Source organism: Malaclemys terrapin, chromosome 6, assembly GCF_027887155.1.
Source record: "Malaclemys terrapin pileata isolate rMalTer1 chromosome 6, rMalTer1.hap1, whole genome shotgun sequence".
NCBI classification, from domain to species: domain Eukaryota; kingdom Metazoa; phylum Chordata; order Testudines; family Emydidae; genus Malaclemys; species Malaclemys terrapin.
The window spans coordinates 51,818,017-51,839,897 of NC_071510.1; the positions used below are offsets into that span (position 1 = coordinate 51,818,017).

The following is a 21,881-nucleotide window of genomic DNA, read 5'->3' on the forward strand; positions in this document are numbered from 1 at the left end:
ACCCTTTGCATTTCCCCCAACCCTGGATTAGCTATGTGTCAGGTATATCCACCATAACATGAATTTAGTGCAGTTTGAAGTATTCTTTAAATTATGCCAGCTACCCATGTCCAGTAGGGGCCAATCTGACAGCTGGAGCTCTGCAGAGCATAGGGAAGCTCTGACCACAGACCCTTCTTTCTATGTCAACAACAGGGTGCAGGAGCATAGGAGCCCCGATGTTACTGAAAGATTTGTCTCACAATAAATGACCCTCCTATAGCTGATATTCCTGTTTTGGGACCAAGATCTGCCAGTGGTGCAATGCAAAGCAGCTGCACTGTACCCAAGATCTGGGGTATCATGTTTAGACAATGATATGGAAGAAGGTAAAGTCCCATTATACGACTTCATTTTTATATTTGGGTATTTGTTTTGAGAATCCAAACCACGTGTATTAATAGCAACAACCTCTATTAGCCTATTTTTCAACTTTTCCCATCCAATCCTTTCTTTATGAAGTCCAAGACCATTTTTTATAGGAAGGGAAAAATCCAGCCTGTTACAGTCCTGCTACCAATGCCACTCAAATGATCAAATTGTATGTGTAGAAACTAACATTTATTGAAACTAGTATATGTAGCATTAACTCTGAGCATTTTTTAAAAGGAACTCTGAATGAAACCAGAAAGGATCAGACACCCCAAAGAACCTAAAATTGTTACTGCCTATGACCCTGTCTCCTTGGCCTTGACCTCCCCATTCCCCAAACAAGGGGCGAGGGACATGGTGGAAGAATCTGTTCTGCGGGACAAATGGGTCATCTCCTGAACAGGGTTTGGGGGCCAGACACATGCTGGTCTTCAGGCACAGACTCAGGCTCATTGTTCCCCTCCTACATGGTCACAGGGCTCCCCAGGAGGGATTTTGGGTGCCAGTCCATGATGTTGTGCAAGAAGTCCTGTGGCTACTCCACCGTCATGGGGTAAGTGGTTGGGTCCTATGTCTCAGTATTGATACTTTTCAGCATTTCAGGAATGCAATTGTTCAGCATCCTTCAGTATCACAGACAACTTCTGCACACACACACACACACCCATTTCCCCAAGGAGCATCTGTTGAAAATGGAAGGGAGCATGAACTAATGGTTTTAAAATTGTAATGTATTGATGTGTATGTATTTCTTCTTTGAAAGCTGGTCATCAATTGGAGAATATAGCAATTTTGAAAGTACAAGACTGGAAAAGGACTTGATGTGGGGATCCGGCAGTTTATGCCAGAGAGAGGTTTGTGCTACTTGTTACCCCTCTACATATTGCTGAATGGAGGGGTCTGGAGAGCTATAAAGGTGGACCAAGCAAATTGGCACTGCCGTTGAACCTTAAGAACCAGCTTGAGTTTCTGCTGTACCAGAAATTTGCTGACATGTGCTTACAGGACTGGCAGGCAATTTGCATGGAAAGAGACTGTATTCCAAGCTAGCAGATGGAGGCTGCATGGAGAGGGAGACGCAAACCACTGCAAATGCCCACCCATCCCCAAGCCTCCCCCTGCAGCGTCAGGAAACCCGGTCCCTTCATCCAGCAAAGACTGGAGAAAGGAACAGGGGGGAATAAAGAGTTGCATTCCATGAACTTTCCAATCAAGACTGCAAACCGCTCGCCTCCCCATTGCAAAGGGACACCACAGGGTGTCTGTGCCGCTGCGGGAGCGGATCCCTCACCCACCCCGCTTTCTCCTGACTTGTGCGGCCTGGCTCCAAGGGGGGAGACGCTGGACACCAGGGACTGGCAATGCTTGAGAACATTCATACTGTGACAGAGGGCCGCTGTCACATTCCTCTGAGAAAGAACGGTTACTTACCTTCTGTAACTGTTGTTCTTCGAGATGTGTTGTTCACGTCCATTACACATTAGGTGTGCGCGCGCTGCGTGCACGGACGTCGGAAACTTTTTCCCTTAGCGGCTCCCGTCGGGCCGGCGGGGCCCCCTCCTTCCCGCCAGAGCGGCGCCCCGCTCCAGGGTATATATATCCCTGCCGACCCGACCCCTCCGGTTCCTTCTTGCCGGAGACTCCGACAGAGGGGAAGGAGGGTGGGAAGTGTAATGGACGTGAACAACACATCTCGAAGAACAACAGTTACAGAAGGTAAGTAACCGTTCTTTCTTCTTCGAGTGATTGTTCACGTCCATTACACATTAGGTGATTCCCAAGCTTACCATTGGAGGTGGGTAGGAGTCAAGGTACAACTGACTGTAGCACAGCCCGACCGACCATCGCGTCCTCTCTGGTCTGATGATGGATCGCGTAGTGGGCTGTGAACGTATGTACGGACGACCAGGTGGCTGCCTTACAGATCTCCTGGATAGGGACCTGCGCCAAGTAGGCCGTTGAGGACGCTTGGGCTCTAGTCGAATGGGCCCGGATCTCCGGGGCCGGAACATTGGCGAGCTCATAACAAGTGCGTATACAATGCACAATCCATGCCGACAAGCGCGGTGTCGAGATAGGCAAGCCTTTCATACGTTCCGCAATAGCAATGAACAGCTGGGGTGTTCTGCGGAACGACCTGGTCCGTTCCAGGTAAAATGCCAACGCCCTTCGGACATCCAGGGTATGTAGGCTGCGGTGGTGAGGGTCCGTATGGGGTTTAGGAAAAAACACCGGTAGGCAAATGTCTTGCCCCATGTGAAACTGTGAAACCACTTTTGGGAGGAATTTGGGGTGCGGCCTCAGTTGCACCTTATCTTTATGGAACACTGTATAGGGCGGTTCCGAAGAGAGGGCCCTCAATTCCGATACCCTTCTGGCCGACGTGATGGCCACGAGAAACGCCACCTTCCACGAGAGGTGCGTGAGGGAGCAAGTGGCTAGGGGCTCAAAGGGAGGACTCATGAGTCTTGTTAGGACTAGGTTCAGGCTCCACGCCGGGACAGGCGGGCGCGAGTAGGGAAACACCCTTTCCAGCCCTTTGAGGAATCGGGCCACTGTGGGGTTGGAGAACACTGACACTCCCAACTCTCCCGGATGGAAAGCCGAAATAGCGGCTAAGTGAACTCTAATTGAGGCGGGCGCAAGCCCTTGATTCTTGAGGTGCAGTAGGTAATCCAAGATCGACGGAATTGAGGCTTGTAAAGGCTGTATGCGTTGAGGCTCACACCAGTGGGAGCACCTTTTCCATTTTGCCAGGTAGGTCGCTCTTGTAGAGGGCTTCCTACTATTAAGGAGGATTTGCTGAACTTGGTGAGAGCATCTGTGTTCTGCATCATTCAGCCAGAGAGATACCATGCCGTGAGATGTAGCGAAGACAGGTTCGGGTGGAGTAGGCGACCTTTGTCTTGCGTGACTAGGTCACGATGGAGGGGGAGGGTGATTGGATCGGCTATGGACAGTTCCAGCAGGGATGTGAACCAATGCTGGCGTGGCCAGGCCGGGGCAATAAGTATGATCGTCGCCCTGTCCCTGCGGGTCTTGAGGAGAACCTTGTGTATGAGTGGGAACGGAGGGAAGGCGTATCTTAGGCTCCCTCCCCATGGGATCATGAAAGCATCTGCTAATGATCCCCGGCTGAGGTTCTGGAACGAGCAGAACTGAGGGCATTGGCTGTTGTCCCTGGTGGCGAATAGATCCACCCGGGGAAAGCCCCACCTCCAGAAGATCGAATGCAGGACGTCTCGTCTCAACGTCCATTCGTGCATTCGGTAGGATCGGCTGAGGCGGTCTACTAAGCCGTTTTGAATCCCCGGAAGATACGTCGCGATGAGGTGTATCGCATGGGCTATACAGAAGTTCCATAATTGGAGTGCCTCGTGACAGAGGGGAGAAGACCGGGACCCGCCCTGCTTGTTTATATAGAACATGGCGGTAGTGTTGTCTGTCAGGACTGCCACGCTGTGACCTTTTATGGAGGCGCGGAAGGTCTGACAGGCGAGGCGAACCGCTCTTAGCTCCTTCAGATTGATGTGAAGCAGCTTGTCTTCTCTGGACCACAGCCCTTGGGTCCGCAGTTCCCCCAGGTGCGCCCCCCAACCCAGGTCCGATGCATCTGTTACCAACGTCAGAGTGGGCTGTGGGGCAGCGAAGGGGATCCCTTCGCATACCTGTTGGCGATCGAGCCACCAGCGTAGCGAGCTGAGCACCTGGTTTGGGATCGTGACTACCTGATCCAACGGGTCTCTGTTGGGGCGATGTGTGTGGGCGAACCACAACTGTAAAGGCCGGAGCCTCAGGCGGGCATGTCTGACCACGTGTGTGCAAGCTGCCATATGCCCCAGAAGCTGCATGCAACACCTTGCCGTTGTCGTGGGGAATTTTTGGACCGAGCTTACGGCTCTGTGAATTGACATGAACCGTGCCTCTGGTAGGCTCGCTTGCGCGGTTACCGAGTCCAGGGTAGCACCTATGAAGTCCAGCCTCTGTGTGCGGACTAACGTGGATTTGGGCACATTGACCCGGAGGCCGAGCTTGTCGAACGTCTGCAAGGCCAGCGTCACGTGAGATCGGACCTCGGCCTCCGACCTGCCCGCGAGTAGCCAATCGTCCAGGTACGGGAACACACGCATCCTTCTTTTTCGAAGGAAGGCTGCTACCACGGACATGCACTTCGTAAACACCCGTGGTGCTGACGCCAGGCCGAAGGGCAGGACCGTAAATTGGAAATGGCGCTGGCCGACAACGAAGCGCAGAAAACGTCTCTGGGCCGGATTGATTGCGATGTGAAAATAGGCATCTTTCATATCGAGGGCAGCATACCAATCCCCCGGATCCAGGGATGGGATAATAGTTCCAAGGGAGACCATACGGAAGCGCGCTTTGATCAGAAACTTGTTTAGATCGCGCAGGTCCAAGATAGGACGGAGGCCCCCTTTCGCCTTGGGGATCAGGAAGTATCTGGAATAGAATCCTTTTCCCCTTAGGTCTGGTGGGACCTCTTCTACTGCTCCTGCAGCGAGAAGGGTCTGTACCTCCTGTATGAGGAGTTGCTCGTGAGAAGGGTCCCTGAAGAGGGACGGGGAAGGGGGATGGCAGGGAGGGGGCGAGGAAAACTGGAGGGTATAGCCCGCCTTCACTGTGCGCAGGACCCAGCGGTCCGATGTTATGCGCAGCCAGGCCCGGTAGAAATGGGTCAGACGGTCCTTGAAACCCAGAGGAGGATCCGGTATATGAAGTGGTACGCTGTCCTCGGGCGTAGCTTCAAAAGCCTGGTTTATTTCCCGGCTGTGGCTTGCCCTGGCCGTGACTCTGGCCCTGGTTAGGCGTGTTGTTACGTCTCCGCCTGTTATCCCTGCCCCGATGGCGGTACGGCTCGTGTCCGGGCCGAGTGTGGTATTGCCGTTGCGGCGGCTGAGGTTTAAAGGGCTTACGCTGCGTTACCGGCGTGTGCATACCCAACGACTTAAGGGTCGCTTGTGAGTCCTTAAGGCTATGTAGCCTGGCGTCCGTCTGGTCGGAAAACAAGCCCGAACCTTCAAACGGGAGGTCCTGCAGCGTGGTCTGCACCTCTGGCGGGAGACCTGAAGCCTGCAACCACGCTGAACGCCTCATCACGACTCCCGACGCAATTGTTCTAGCCGCAGCGTCGGCTGAGTCTAGTGCGGCCTGTAAAGAGGTCTTGGCCACTGCCATTCCCTCATCCACCAGGGCCGTGAACTCCTGATGCGCGTCAGGTGGGAGGGAGTCCTTAAACTTGGCGACTGATGCCCAAGAGTTAAAATTGTGCCTGTTTAGAATCGCCTGCTGATTGGCGATCCTCAGTTGAAGGCCCCCCGATGAATAGACTTTCCTCCCGAATAAGTCCAATCTCTTAGCTTCCTTGCCCTTGGGGGCAGGAGCTTGCTGGCCATGCCGCTCCTTTTCGTTGACCGCCGAGACCACCAGCGAACAGGGGGACGGATGTAGAAAGAGGAAGTCAAACCCTCTAGATGGGGCGAAGTATTTCCTCTCCACGCCTTTTGCAGTTGGCGCACTGGAGGCCGGTGTTTGCCACACCGTCTTATAGTTGGACTGTACTGTCCGTATAATCGGGAGAGCGACTCTGGAGGGGCCCTCTGGGCTCAGGATATCGACCATGGGGTCGTCCTGCTCTACAGTCTCCTCCGCTTGCAAGCCCAGATTGAGGGCTACCCGGCGAAGCAGGTCTTGGTGTGCCCGATGGTCAATCGGGGGAGGGCCGGACACCAGTGTGCCCGCTACCGCCTCATCTGGCGAGGAGGAAGAGGTCGGGGCCTTCTGCCCATCCTCATTGTCTTGCAATCCGGCATCAGCCAATTGTTCCTCTGCGGCCTGACCCGCCGCGTGGGATTGGGACGGTACCGTACTCGGTGCCGAGTCCACTCCTTCCCGCTCCGGTGGTCTAGAGGCCGTTGCCTCCCTATACGATGGCGGACGGTGCCGCGGGGAGCGGGATCGGTACCGGGATGGCCCGGATCTCGAGGCCCTCGATGGGGGCCCTTGTTGGTGGTAGGCCCAGGGTGTCCAGAATGGCCATTGGCTCGGCTGGCCCCATTGGGACTGACCGTAGTCCCTGCTGGCCTGTGACCTACGGGCATACCCGCCGTATCGGTCTGAGTCAGTCCCCGAGACCACGGACGGTGACCTGGAAGGCCACGGTGGAGCCGTAGGACGGTGCCGGTCCGGTCTTGGGGAGTAGCGCCTCCGCGACCAGGACCTGGAATAGCGCCTCGTCGACCTGGACCTGGAACGGTACCGGTGATCGCGGGACCGGGAACGGCTACGGCTGGTCGGCCTCGGGTAACGAGCCGCCGATGCTTCGCGGTGCCGACTCGTGCTCGGTCGCTGAGTTGGTGCCGACCGTTTGCTGAAGCCCGACTGCTGCGGTGCTTCTTGCGCCGAGGGCAACCGGGAGTCCACCGAGGCGGAGCTCGACCGGGACCGGTCCCTGGAACGGTGCCGAGACGGCGACCGTGATGGGCGCACCATCGCCGGCTTGCCTCTGCGCGGCAGCATAGGTGGGGCGCCTTCAGCGCGTGCCGGGGCCTCGACGGACAAGGCAATGAGGTCCTTAGCTGCCTCAAACGTGTCCGGAGTGGAGGGCTGTTCCACGAGCTCCTCCAGCCCTTCATCCTCGCTCGACGCGCTCATCCCGGGGCTCGACGGGCCTTTCGGCGCCGGAGCCACTACTGGGGCCCGTGTTGGGGCCGTATCGGCCTTAGGGGCACTCGAGGTCTTTACCGGTGCCGCCTTCTTGTTCGGGGAGCGACCTCGGGCCTTAGGTTGGCCCTTCACTTTCGCCGGCGAAGACGATCGGCGTCGTGCATTTCCCCGCTGGGTCGGTGCCGCGGTCTTCGAGTGACCCGCCGGCGCCGGTTCCCGCACCGAAGCCGGGGCGCTCCGCACGGAGGCAGACGGTGCCGTCGAAGTGGAGGGCTGTAACGCCGTCTCCATGAGCAGCTGTTTAAGGCGAAAGTCCCTCTCTTTTTTAGTTCTGGGCTTAAAGGCCTTGCAGATCTTGCAGCGCTCTTTCTGGTGAGCCTCCCCCAGGCAACGAAGACACGAAGCGTGGGGGTCGCTCAATGGCATAGGCCTGGGGCACGTGGCACAGGCCTTAAAACCTTGGGCGTGTGGCATATCCCACCACCCGGGGCCGGTGCTGGGGCTGAATAAACAACCCCGGCAGGAACTTTAAGTACTCTAATGAGCCGTTAACTACTGACTAAACACTACAACATGATAACTGCTAGATAACACTAATGACTATTGCTAAGGGACACTCTCAGACGAGAGACAGAGTTGTTCCAACGCCCCCACGGACGGTAAGAAGGAACTGGAGGGGTCGGGTCGGCAGGGATATATATACCCTGGAGCGGGGCGCCGCTCTGGCGGGAAGGAGGGGGCCCCGCCGGCCCGACGGGAGCCGCTAAGGGAAAAAGTTTCCGACGTCCGTGCACGCGGCGCGCGCACACCTAATGTGTAATGGACGTGAACAATCACTCGAAGAAGAAACAAAGGTTCCCCTTCTCTGTCCCGGCCTTGATACTAAACCGACCCTTCCTTTTGCATAGCTCCCATTTGTAGAGCTGTGGGGGGATAACTATACTGGAAGTCTGTGATCTTGAAAGGAGCAGAAAACAGCTGTAACTTTGGAGAACCATTAATCACATACAAATGTCCTGTCCCCGAACCTGACCTTTCCCCCCCTTCCCTCGCCCGCTGTCAGACTGTTGGCCGACAAATGCACAGACCCATGAGCAACGTGGTAGTTCGCTGATAATCTGTTCTATAACTTCTGCCAAAAGCTGCATAGTGGTTCCTGGTAATTCAATAAAATGTTGAATTTAAGTTGTGTCTTGGTTGGGGACCATTGTATGTGTTGACAGAAGGGGTGGGTGGCCTTCCAGTCCTTCATGCAGACCCGGAGAATGAGGGAGGGGATGTTGGTGGGGAGAGTAGAGTTTTAGCTTACTGGTCTTGGGTTCTGGTTCTTGCGGAGTCTCAGGGCCTCCCTCCTTGTCAGAAGTGAGACAAGGGTCTGTTTGCAGAACCAGCTTCTCCAAGCAGAGGTGCAGGATAACATGCTCCTCTTCCTCTGGGTCTTCTGGGGTCTCCTCCTCCTCCCCAGTCCCCCCTGCTTCCACACCCTGGTCTTCTTCAGCACCCTGTCAGACAATGAGGCTGGTGGGTTTGAGGAGAGGGGTTATGTGTCCCTCAGGCTCAGTACTGGGAGCGCTGGAGAGTACCCAGGCCACCTCCTTGAGAATGGTCATGTTGGAGGCCCCTCCCAGAGCAACTGCTGGAGTCCTTTTAACCTGCAGAACTGGAACCTTAGGTGCTTTATCTGTCCCTGGCACTGGGCTGGAGTACAGTGAATGAGACCGGCGCCAGCCTCTCCCAAACTTCCCAGTACAAGTGTAAGTTCCTTGTGCTGCGGGAGAAAACGTGGAGTACAGTGAACTCAGACCACACACTGATGAGCACCCAGGTGTGCTCAGCTGACCAGATGGCTGCTCTCGGAGCATGTTCATGTGTGCTGGTGCAGTGAAAACTGTTGTGAAGTGGTCAGTGCAGCTTGCTATTATGGGTGAGAATGATGGGACAGGGACCGTTATAGGTTTCGGTAAGGGTCAAACAGGAAAGGGTTTGGCGCATTGTGAGAACAGGGCTGGAGGACTTTTGAATGTGGGACTCAGGACGTGCCCCTTGCCCCTGTCCACACTACAAACTGGCACAAGTAGAGGGCTATGTCACTGCCCAAAGCATGTTCATACTCACACCGCTCAGGTGTGCTAGTGCTCTTGCCCTACATATGCCTTGAAACCCATATTTCTGGACGGCTATGTCTACACTGAAGCTGGAGATATAATTTCCAGATTGGGTAGACATACCCAGTGCCAGCTCTGATCCAGCTGTCACACAAAAAATAGAATGTAGCCACGGTGATGTGAGCAGCAGAACATGCTAGCCACTCCAAGTACAATCCCACCCAGACCCCTAGGTATTCTCAGCCTGTCCCACCACTCGGGCTGTTGCAACTACACTTCTATTTTTAGTGCACAGCTATGTCTACCCAAGCTGAAAATTACACTTCCAGCAACAGTGTAGACATATCTTAAGTCTGGTGCTTCTGCATGGGAGCTCAGGAAGGAACCTTTTGTGTCCTGAAGTCCCTGGGGGATGGGATCAATGTCCTTTACAAATAAGTAAGATCCGACTAGTGGATCATTGCCTATTCTCCCAGGCTACACTTTGTAATGGCTTAATTTACCATCTACATGTCCCTCCTGGCACTAGTTGCTGTGCCCTCCCCCCACTTTCTATTCACTATCGAGGCCCTAACAACTTTCCTTAAGCCCCAAAGCCAGCAGACATCTGGAAAAATACCCTCCACCCCAAGTCCCCACTAGCTACAGCATTGATGTAAGGTTGAGAGAAATGCTCCTTTCCAACAAAAGCAAGTCCTGTTGGCGAACTCTGGCCACTGCCTCAATAAGAAACCCGAGCCATGGGCTGGGATTTCAAATTTCCATCTAAATAATTAACTTTAAAAAAAATTAAAGGAACCCTCCCCCCACACACAATTTTGATTAAAGAATATGTAGTCTTTAAAACAATTATTTTTTGCATGAACCACATTTTAAAAAGGGGGAGAGAGCAGTTTTCAGCCATCACTTTAGGACTGAGAGACTGAAATCTATCATTTTATAAGTACCTAAATGGGAACAAATATTTAATAAATGGGCTCCTCATTCTAGCAGAGAAAGGTTTAACATGATCCAATGGCTGGAAGCTGAAGCTAGACAAATTCAGACTGGAAAGAAGCTGTTTTTAACAGTGAGAGTAATTAACCATTGGAGCAATTTACCAAGGGTCACGACGGATTATCCATCATTGACAATTTTTAAATCAAAATTGGATGCTGCTTCTAAAAGATCTGCTCTACGAATTATTCTCAGGAAGTTCTATGTTGTATGCTATACAGGAGGTCAGAGTTGAGGATCACAATGGTCACTTCTGGCCTTGGAATCTATTAATTTGACTTTAAGTTTTGCTAAAATTGCATTTTCTAAGATTTGTCTGATATTTGCTTCCTGTCTACTTTAAAACATAATAGTAACTAACAAACCTGTGTTTTTCTGAATGGCAGAAATGTCACCTCTTCTGAGAGAAGGGCAAATTGCAATTCCTTTTCAGAAGTGGGTAACATTGATTGTACAAGATAACAGAATTACACAGTAAAACAGAAAGGAATGAGTTTGTGTCAAACCATTCCTTTACTGTTGTATTATGAAATGGAAAATGTGACAACCTTCATACGACAGCAAAGGATGGTCAGACACTTTTTAAAACAAACAAACGAAAAACCAACGTTCCATTACAGATCTGAAAGTGTGCTTTTACCATGGCCATCAGCCAGGGAATTAAAAGGTAATGGTTGGATAAGACAAATCACCAAACTAGAATTGATCTACAAACCAAATGTGGTAATTTTGATAAATCTGTATTTTTACACCTTTCTAGAAACATCCTCCAGAATTTTACAGATAATGAATAAACCTTTATGGAAAATTTTTAGACCAGCCTCTCTAGAAACAACTTTAAAGGAAAATTAAAATCTGTATGTCTACAGTGTAATTGTTATACAATCTTACTTAGGCTTTTATGTAACCCTATTGACTTAATCCTTATTGAAGTCTAGAGTCCTTTTTTATATGGCAAATCTGACTCTTAATGTGTATGACAATCCTTGATTGTTACACAGTCTTCTAGAAGCCCTGTTTAGCACATGGCCTCAACATAAGCATATGGATTAAATGAAAATGTACATGATAGATGATATCAAACAGATAAAGGTTGATATTCTTTAAGAATTAGGCATTGTTTTAAACTGAGGTACAATTGACTTCAGTGTTCTCACTGAAGTGTACCTTTTTGAAAAACATTAATGCCAAGAGGCACGGAACTTTGTGCTTCAGATGGAAACTGGACTGGATGGCTAATGAATAAAATGAGCCCTTTGTTCCACACCAATTCCTTCTGTACTCTATAGTCCTGCTGGTAGTTCAGAAGGCCATCTCTCTCCTCCTCTTCCCTCGTTCTCCGCTCCCTCCCGCCCACCCACGCATACATGCTTGGTTGCATAATTTTTTTAAAAAAAATCACTGGTAGCGAAAACAAAAATAAATTCTTGACAAAATACAAGACCCCAAAATACAATGAAAAAGACATGCGTACTGACTGGATATACCTGGAAAAAACAGATATTTTCAACCAGAAGACAAGCAAATAAGGAGCACCAAGATTCTTGTGTCAAAGTTACATTCACAAGCCTCAGAGAGGGGCAAAAGTGGTGAAATGCAACTGGATTCTCCAGCGAGCAAGGCTACTTTAACCTACGCCTAGCAGCTTATGTCCTTGATGGACTGTTCTGACTGCTAGGAATAGTTGGATCACCCCAGTCACATCCCATTTTCCCCAGCCATGTCCACTATGCAAAGCTTCTGGAATGGGAGCCTGAATCTGGCTCAAATACTTCTTAAATACACATATTAATTCCTGAAAACAAAAAATTAATTCCAAGCCATTTAAAGATTGCTAAAGTGATAATTCTACCACCAAACATAAAAAGCCAAGAAATCATTAAAGTGCTCACCCAACCCTTGCAACTTTTTCCTCCATATCCACCAGTCAAAGCGTACAAGTCTTCCCATTTTCACACAAAATGTGCAGTCTTCAGTTCGGACACTAGAGTCATCAGGGATGGATGCTTTCTAATTGTTTGGGATGACAATCTCATATTGTGTTGAAGGAGAAGGCTAGTGTGTATAGTCAGGTGAGGATTGAGTTAATGGTGACATTTAAGACCGGTGTGCTAGATTATTTTTTCATGGAATGTTTAGCACTTTGGGAAGTTGTTGTTTGTAACATTCCCAGGAATGTTATTTAGGTGATGTAATGAGGATGTACAATGCTGTGTACTGTTTTTCAATAGTTGATATTTGGTAATGAAGTTAAAGTTCCTCCTTTTGTGTGAAGATGAAGAGAGGAGGCGTGTGGCTCTGGGTGGTGGATGTAGTCAAGTTACAGTAATGCTGAGAAAGCAAAATCATAGTTGTAAGTTGCAACTGTGGAGTGAGGACTACCTAGTGATTTCCTTGCTCTTTTATGCTTGTTTTCGTGGTATATTCACTTGAACGAGCACCTATGTAGAAGGAATTTCTGAGCTTTCTAATGAAGTCTGTATCAGAGGAGTTTAGTCTAATAGTTATCAACATTGTTAGCTATCAGTGGTGACATGTATTCTCCTCCCTATGTCTCCCCATATCCCCACTCCTCAACATCTCTCTCCATACCCACATTTCAGCCATTTCCAGAAATAAGGTTAGGGGGAAATATGTTGTTTTGCCCATGTTAAAAAAAAAAAAAATCTTGCAACTGTTTCTCTGAAAAGCTCTAGTGCCTCCATGCTTTGGAGAAAGGACTTAAATTTGGCAAGGGACTGGAGGGGGAGGAGCCGGGGCAAGTCATCCTGGTGTCAGGGCTTTTGCCATACCTGTGAAAATGTGCCTAACCTGGCCCAGTTATAAGACTCTGAACAATCTAAGTTTGCGCAAGTTCAGTAGAAACTTGTTAGACTTTGGCAGACAAATTCTCTGAGGATTTCATCTGCACTGAACATGCCCCATGCTTTCAGTTCCTATCAGCTGACTGGACTGCACATATACCATTTCCACACAGTGACTAAATGTGCTCCAAACAGAGGCTGCACCGGCTGGGCAGTTGCTCCTACTGACTGCCCAGAGCCGCTGTGGTATGTGCAGGAGGAGAAACAAACCACCTAACAGGAATACAGAGGAGTGGGGGAGTGGGGAAAGATATGCAGGGCATGGGTACAGGGGCAGAAACCTGGGAGGAGGAAGAATAAGAGTCTTGGGAGAAATGGGCTAGGAGCAGGAGGGGTGATAAGGGCAGGAGCAGAGGAATGAGGGAGGATAGGAGCAACGGGGGGGGGGGTCATATGGGCAGGAGCAAAGGGTGGGACATGGGACAGAGGCAAAAGCCAAGGAGGTAGGGAAGGACAGAAGATGGGAGGGGACAGGCAGGAGCTAGGTAGGAATGGGGAACAGGGGCAGAAGAATCACTAGAATTCCTGGATTGCACTTGCAGGGTCCCAGAACACTCCCCTACTGAACCTAGAATTGAACCTATTATTCCTGAGTCTCAGCATTCCTCTGCAGTCCAACAAATAGTTGTGATACCCACTGGCAAAGTGTGTCTCATCCCCCCTGCAGTGGCGGGTCTGCATAGAAGACAGCCTCTACTGCTATTAGATATTCCATTAGCTCAAGTGGTAGAGGACTTTGCCATGGATCTAAATATCCCTGCTCTGCTGACAATCTACATGGGAGGAGGTCACTGTGGTTCTACAATGATGGAATTATTTAAAAAAATGTTTTTTTTTTTAATTTAGGAAATTATAGTAAAAATATACATTAAAATAAAGTTAAGGTTGCAACATCAAGAACTCAAAAGTTAGGAAATAGCAGGTTTAAGGTTGCTTGTATAACCTTAATTTGGTCCTCTGTATATATGTATTATGATACAGCATTTAGTATGTGACCACAATTATTTTTCCCCCACTTACAACACTTAGAATTTTTCACTTTCCAAACATCAATTTAACTAATCATTACAAGGCCCTTATGAGATTAGGAAATATTACAGAATGAGGGAGAGAGAGACTGAATGACTTGCTCACCATTATAAAGGGAATCAGTGAAAAAATGGAATTGGAAGTTCCTGGCTCTTTGTTCTGTGCTCAGATCAAACCCACATCTATGTAAGTCATAAGAATGTATGCTTTGAAATCAATTCAGTGCTTCACTGTTCATTTCTTAATTTCCTGTCTCCCAGGCTATTCCCTCCCAGAACTCTATTCTGACCTTCTTTGCTAGTTAGAAATTCATATCCTTCAGAAACCTGCATATTATTTAATTGGCAGAACAGATTCATAGTGTTCTTCTGATGTAAAATGAAGTACACACAGCATGTATGTAGGGTTCAGAATGGTTACTAAAATGCACATTTCTTCATATACAGTCGTGAACATCCATGTGTCACCCTTAATGGACATAGCCCAATTTTATTTAGGAGAGATATACTTATGAAATTTAAACTGGTTTAACAACAAAGTACCCTTTGAAGGCTCAAGTCTCATCTTTCAGTTTGTAAAATTATGAAAATCCTTTCCTTCATGTACATGTTCTGAGCATATAAAAAGAAGAGAATTGGAGTGTCTCTTGTGCTACTCTTTTTTCCTAGGGATTTTATATTTGTATGCATATAAGTAACAGTATTAGGATTGCTGTGTGAAAGAACATACAAGGAGGATGCAGGACTTGTGGTTAGTGCATTTATGTTATTTAAAATGTTCAAAGTTTTAATACAAGTGTAAAATTTCTGGGTGGGATTTTCAAAATCACTCAGCATTGGTCTAATTCTACTCCCATTGAAGTTAATGAGAGTTTTAGCACTGACTTCAATGGAAGCAGATTTAGGCCAAGGCTTGTGAATACTTTTGAAAATCCCACCCTGTGTATACAAGTTTGTCCTTGGTAGACTATGACATTTGTCCTCCCACAACACACCCTTGTTATCTTAATATATGAGCACACACACATCCCAAAATGTACTAATTCCACTACTGAACACCAGCGTCACAGAATTTACATGAACAAATGATACAATGAAGCTTACTTAAATTTATGCAAACAAATGCAACAGTAATGGCAAAACAAAGCCAATCTTCTTTCTTTCTTTTTTTGTAATTTGGTTAGCCCACCAACTCCAGGCAGCTGACAGAAACAAGGAAGCCATCATGAAACATTCATGTCTAAATTACATTACATAATAGAGGTTTCCTAATTGCTCAGAGACAAATACCTGAACTAATTTTACTTGATTTTTCAAGTTACAGTAATATAACATGCATAAAGTTACAACCGCAGTGACCTAAAATTTGACCTGTTCATTTCTGACCACCAGTGTTGCTCATACTTGTCCTTTAAATGATTACTGTCCAAACATCACAGTTTTGCGGTATTTTGCTTCTCTAAAATATGAAATATGCACGCAGAAGTTGCTTAAGAAAATTCTGTCAAACCAAAACTAACTGTAATACAATGATATCGTTGTTTGAAAAGACTTCGGCCATTTTGAGGGTTTTCAATCAAGCTAAATATTTTTAGCAAAGACATGTGGTGACTGCCAACAGTGTTTGCAGGATTTATGACCCAAATTCTTTCACAGCAAAATCATTAAGGATGCAGTAAATTATTTCCAAAAAATACTTACTGAAAATTGTGATTCGGGCTGTTTGTTGGGCCTATAAACATAAAACAAATAAAAATTATTGACAAATTCAGCTCATGACTGTAGCATTAAAAAGCTAGTAGCAGGCTAAATAGAACTCCATAGATTTCTTTAAGGAAGGCTTGCAAAGCATCAAACAAAAGGCTTTGCGTTCTTGCACATAAATATGGTTATTTCCAAAACCACAAATAAAAATCACATGAATCTTCTGTCTACTCAGGCAGAAACCTGAGTGGACTTCATTTTTGTTAGAATGCATCTCATGGTATAGAAACATACAACCTCAAAAATACAAAGCATTATCTTGGCACATCACTTATCTCTTACTAAGCCCAATTAAATTCATTTGAGGCTTAATATCAGAGCTGTTAGGATGTGTCAGAGGCATGCCTGTAACCTGTGTCACAATAGGAACAGGATATGAAACCCTAGTATTTAATACATCTCTCCAAGGCAAATAGTGGAGTTAGTCATTACCATAACTGGGAGGGATTGCAACTGCTTTGGAGGACAGGGTCATAATTCAAAATGATCTGGACAAATTGGAGAAATGGTCTGAGTTAAACAGGATGAAGTTTAACAAAGACAAATGCAAAGTGCTCCACTTAGGAAGGAACAATCAGTTTCACACATACAGAATGGGAAGAGACTGTCTAGGAAGGAGTACGGCAGAAAGGGATCTAGGGGTTATAGTGGACCACAAGCTAAATATGAGTCAACAGTGTGATGCTGTTGCAAAAAAAGCAAACATGATCCTGGGATGTATTAACAGGTGTGTTGTGAGCAAGACACGAGAAGTCATTCTTCCGCTCTACTCTGCTCTGGTTAGGCCTCAGCTGGAGTATTGTGTCCAGTTCTGGGCACCGCATTTTAAAAAAGATGTGGAGAAATTGGAAAGGGTCCAGAGAAGAGCAACAAGAATGATTAAAGGTCTTGAGAACATGACCTATGAAGGAAGGCTGAAAGAATTGGGTTTGTTTAGTTTTGAAAAGAGAAGACTGAGAGGGGACATGATAGCAGTTTTCAGGTATCTAAAAGGGTGTCATAAGGAGGAGGGAGAAAACGTGTTCACCTTAGCCTCTAAGGATAGAACCAGAAGCAATGGGTTTAAACTGCAGCCAGGGAGGTCTAGGTTGGACATTAGGAAAAAATTCCTAACTGTCAGGGTGGTTAAACACTGGAATAAATTGCTTAGGGAGGTTGTGGAATCTCCATCTCTGGCGATATTTAAGAGTAGGTTAGATAAATGTCTGTCAGGGATGGTCTAGACAGTATTTGGTCCTGCCATGCGGGCAGGGGACTGGACTCTATGACCTCTCGAGGTCCCTTCCAGTCCTAGAATCTATGAATCTATGAATCTATAACAATATTAAACAGTATCTAGGAAATGGAATGTCCCTAGAGTTTTGTGCCACCACCTCAGGGACTTTTAAAAACCACACAAATAAAAGTTCTGGTTGCAGACTAAGTGACAAATCCCTCAAAAAGGATGAGCACCTCCTGACAGGTGCTGTGTGCCCTTAACTTCCATTAATTTCACCCATTTAAGGGCATTCGGTATCTCACAAGGATTGGGCTCCAAACTATGAACACCAGTGAACACTATGAACTGTTATTCATTCCCCTTTTCCTTTCAAAAGCTCTTTTTTACAGAATGAGTTCAGCAATATTGTGATAATTTGACGCAATTAAACTTACCATTTTTGTACCTTGCACTGGGCCTCATTTAACATTTCTGATTTTCTTTGAGATGTATATTTACAGACCATTCCATCTGTATTTGCTTTCTTTTATTACAAGTAAATGGGTATCAGGTTTCGCTAAGAGCTCTTGTGCGAAAAAAGAGGCCTCAGGCAACAACTTTTATTTATTTCTTTTAATGTTTTTTTGGGGGGGGGGGGGCGTTTTAAACAGCAAATTCATTTCTCATTTTGCTATTGTGAAAACTAAGAACTAGTCTATAAACCAATTAAAGTAGTCATAAAAGCCACATTTTAACACAAAATGACTCACCAAGCCTTACAAAAAGAACTCCTGTCGCAGTTATTGTCTTCATTCCATTAGTAGCTACACACTGATAGTACCCAGTGTCAGTAGTGTCGAGATCTTGGATTCTTAACCGTGAACCATAATCTGTTTTTCTTATGATGATCCTTCTTGGCTCCTGAACCACTGGTGCGTCGTTTTTTAACCATCTGACGTTGGGGGAAGGATTTCCTGCTACCTTGCAATGGAGAATTGCTGTCTGGCCCTGGACTATGGTGATATTGTTGACTGGTTCCAGAAAGGTCAGAAAGTAACCTGCAAAGGTGAAAGTTCAGAAAAGATCAAACTTCAGTGGGATTTGGATAAGAGACTGCCCAAGGGCACATTTTTATTAACAGCTCTTTAAAATGGTTTCAGTTTTCTTTCAAATATATGCTATGCAGAAACACAATTCTCATCACCCTGGATTTGGAACAGTATCATCCTTCCAATTTCTGTCTCATGAAGGAGGGCTTACCTACACAGCAAGTTACACGGAGATAAGGCAAGATGTAAATTTATACAACTATAACTGCCTGTGTGGAATTCTGGAATAAGATTTCCCCCCCTCTATTTAGCTTGTTTCATAAGAATGGCCATATTGGGTCAGACCAATGGTCCATTTAGCCAAGTATCCTGTCTGCCAGTGATGGCCAATGCCAGATACTTCAGAGAGAATGAACAGAACTGGACAATTTTTAAGTGATCCATCCCCAATTTTTGACAATCAGAGGTTGCATCCCTGACCTTCTTGGATAATAGCCACTAATGGACCTATCCGCTTTGAATGTATCTAATTCTTTTGTGAACAGAGTTATATTTTTGGCTTTCACAACATCCCCTGGCAATGAGTTCCACACCTTGACTGTGCATTGTGTGAAAAGCTTCCTTATGTTTGTTTTAAACCTGCTGCCTATTAATTTCATTGGGTGACCCCAGGTTCTTGTGTTATGTGGAAGAGTAAAGAACATTTCCTTATTCACTTTCTCCATACCATTCATGATTTCATAGATGTCTACCATGTCCTCCCTTAGTAATCTCTTTTCCAAGCTGAGCAGTTCCAGGCTTTTTATTCTCTCCTCATAGGGAAGCTGTTCCATATCCCTAATCATTTCTGTTGCCATTTCTGTATTTTTTCCAATTCTAAAATACCAGTGAGACCTACTCTCTTCTAGGGAAGTTGTGGAAGCCTCATGACTTGGGACTAGAGTGGACAAAAGCACTAGAAAATGTACTGTATTTGTAGAAAGATGGACTAATTTATTTATGTTAATACTAACTTCTGATTAGTGAGTCACTACTATATTATTTAGAAGTCTACACACTTGGATGGCACAAGCCTCTTCAAATGGTTTGCAAAATGGAGTGAATATGTATTCAATGTGTTGTTGAAAAGCATCTCACCAATGATGCAAGGTATAACTTAGGTGAGTTGGTGTTATCACTGAACAGTATTTAATAAATAAATAAATAAATAAATAAAGACAAGTTGTTTAACATTCATGTCAGTATCAGCAGTTTTGGGCTGAAGAATGGCTGTTGTATATGTAGAAGCAGCAGCACCAGTAGGACCTGAAGTAAGGTCAGAGATCTGGGAGAACCTTAGGGGAAAGAAAAGAAACCAAGTGGGAAGAGGAGGAGGAGAAATACAGGTGGGGACAGAAGGAGAAGGAAAACAAGGGAAAGAAAATGAAAGAAGAAAAGAGAAAAACTTAAGGGAAAGATGAAGGGAGGAGATAAAAGAGAAATGTAAAAGACAAAGGAGAGAAGACTGACAAAACATGGATATGGGAGAAGCTATGCTGTTGGCTCACTGGCAGTTTTGTCGCTAGGCCACAAAGGGTAGAAGCACTGCACAAATAGGGTATTCAGCCATGGTTTTGGTCAGGTGGGCAGAGATAGGGAAGACAGAGAGAAAACAGGCTACGAGAAATCAATGAGGCACTCTCCTGGAAGGGAGGAGCATTAAGAAGGAAACATGTTCAGACTCTTCAAAAGAAGTGGAAGTATCAACTTGATGCGGGGCCTTTTTGAGGGAAGCAGTCAAAGATGGTAAATAAGAGATCCTGAAAAACCTCTTCAAAAATCAAATTTTTCAAAAAATAAGAGAGGAAGGGAAAGAAGGGAAGCAAAGAGCAATACAAAAGGGAAAGAGCATAGAAATGAGGGAGACAATGAGAAAATGGAGCATGGGAGAATAACCAAAAATACAAGCTAAACCAAACCAAAAAAAAAAAAAAAAACCAACGAGGAGTCCTTGTGGCACCTTAGAGACTAACACATTTATTTGGGCATAAACTTTCATGGGCTAGAACTCACCTCATCAGATGTATGAAGTGAAAAATACAGGAGCAGGTATAAATACATGAAAGGATGGGGGTTGCTTTACCAAGTGTTAGGTCAGTCTAATGAGATAAATCAATTAACAGCAGGATACCAAGGGAGGAAAAATAACTTCCAAAGTGCTAAGAAAGTGGCCCATTACAGACAGTTAAATAATAATATATGGAGATATACCTATCTTATAGAACTGGAAGGGACGTTGAGAGGTCATTGAGTCCAGCCCCCTGCCTTCATTAGCAGGACCAAGTACTGATTTTGCCCCAGATCCCTCAGTGGGCCCCCTCAAGGATTGAGCTCATAACCCTAGGTTTAGCAGGCCAATACTCAAATCTCTGAGCTATCCCTCCCGCCCCCAAGAAGAAGTGTGAGTAACAGTATGGAGAAATTAGTATTGGGAAAATTAAGTTTAGGTTTTGTAATGACCCAACCACTCCCAGTCTTTATTCAGGCCTAATCTGATGGTATCTAGTTTGCAAATTAATTCCAGTTCTGCAGCTTCACATTGGAGTCTGTTTTTGAAGTTGTTTTGTTGAAGAATTGCCACTTTGAGGTCTGAGGTCTGAGTGAGCAAAGAGACTGAAGTGTTCTCCTACTGGTTTTTGAATGTTAGGATTCCTGATGTCAGATTTGTGTCCATTCATTCTTTTGCGTAGAGACTGTCCGGTCTGGCCAATGTACGTGGCAGAGGGGCATTGCTGGCACATGATGGCATATATCACATTGGTAGATGTGCAGGTGAATAAGCCCCGGATGGTGTGGCTGATGTGGTTAGGTCCTATGATGGCATCCCTTAAATAGATATGCGGACAGAGTTGGCACCGGAGTTTGTAGCAGGGTTTGGTTCCTGGGTTGGTGTTTTTGTTGTGTGGTGTGTAGTTGCTGGTGAGTATTTGCTTGAGGTTGGGGGGTTGTCTGTAAGCGAGGACTGGCCTGTCTCCCAAGGTCTGTGAGAGTGAGGGATTGTCCTTCAGGATAAGTTGTAGATCCTTGATGATGCGCTGGAGAGGTTTTAGTTGGGAGCTGTAGGTGACGGCTAGTGGCGTTCTGTTACTTTCTTTGTTGGGCCTGTCTTATAACAGGTGACTTCTCGGTACCCTTTTGGCTCTGTCAATCTGTTTCTTCACTTCCCCAGGTGGGTATTGCAGTTTTAAGAATGCTTGACAGAGATTCTGTCAGTGTTTGTCTCTGTCTGAAGGATCGGAACCAAACCCTGCTACAAACCCTTGTGCCAACTCTGTCTGCATATCTATTCAATGGAGGATTTGATCATTAGAAATATATACAATTGGGTTTGTAATGACCAGGAGAACCTCATGGAGAATTGCGTGTCAGATGCAAAGGTTGCAGACCTCTTGAGTCACCTAGACAGACTTATGTGCAGTACTGGGGAGGCATTGGTGGTCCTGGTACATGTAGGTACCAATGACATAGGGAAAGATAGGAGAGAATCCCGGAGGTCAAATTTAGGCTGCTAGGTCAAAGATTAAACTCTAGGACTTCCATGATAACATTCTCTGAAATGCTTCCAGTTCCATGTGCAGGGCCATTTAGGCAGGCAGAACTGCAAGGCCTCAAGGTGTAGATGAGCCTATCATGTTTGAAGGAGGGATTTTGGTTTATTAGGAAATGGGGAACCTTGTGGGAAAGGAGCAAGCTATACAGGAAGGATGGGCTGCACCTAAACCAAAATGGAACCAGATTGCTTGCAT

At 46.6% G+C, this 21,881-nt stretch overlaps 1 protein-coding gene across 1 annotated transcript in view; it reads right to left on the minus strand.

Annotated features, from left to right (window-relative positions):
- Positions 1-21,881, minus strand: part of ROR2 (receptor tyrosine kinase like orphan receptor 2) — a 241,920-nt gene that overhangs the window by 44,885 nt on the left and 175,154 nt on the right. Inside the window, exons 3-4 of the mRNA XM_054032658.1 lie at positions 17,818-18,105; positions 15,787-15,817 (exon numbers count right to left, since the gene is read on the minus strand). Of these exons, the coding sequence (XP_053888633.1) occupies positions 15,787-15,817; positions 17,818-18,105 (319 nt within the window). The remainder of the gene's footprint in view (positions 1-15,786; positions 15,818-17,817; positions 18,106-21,881) is intronic.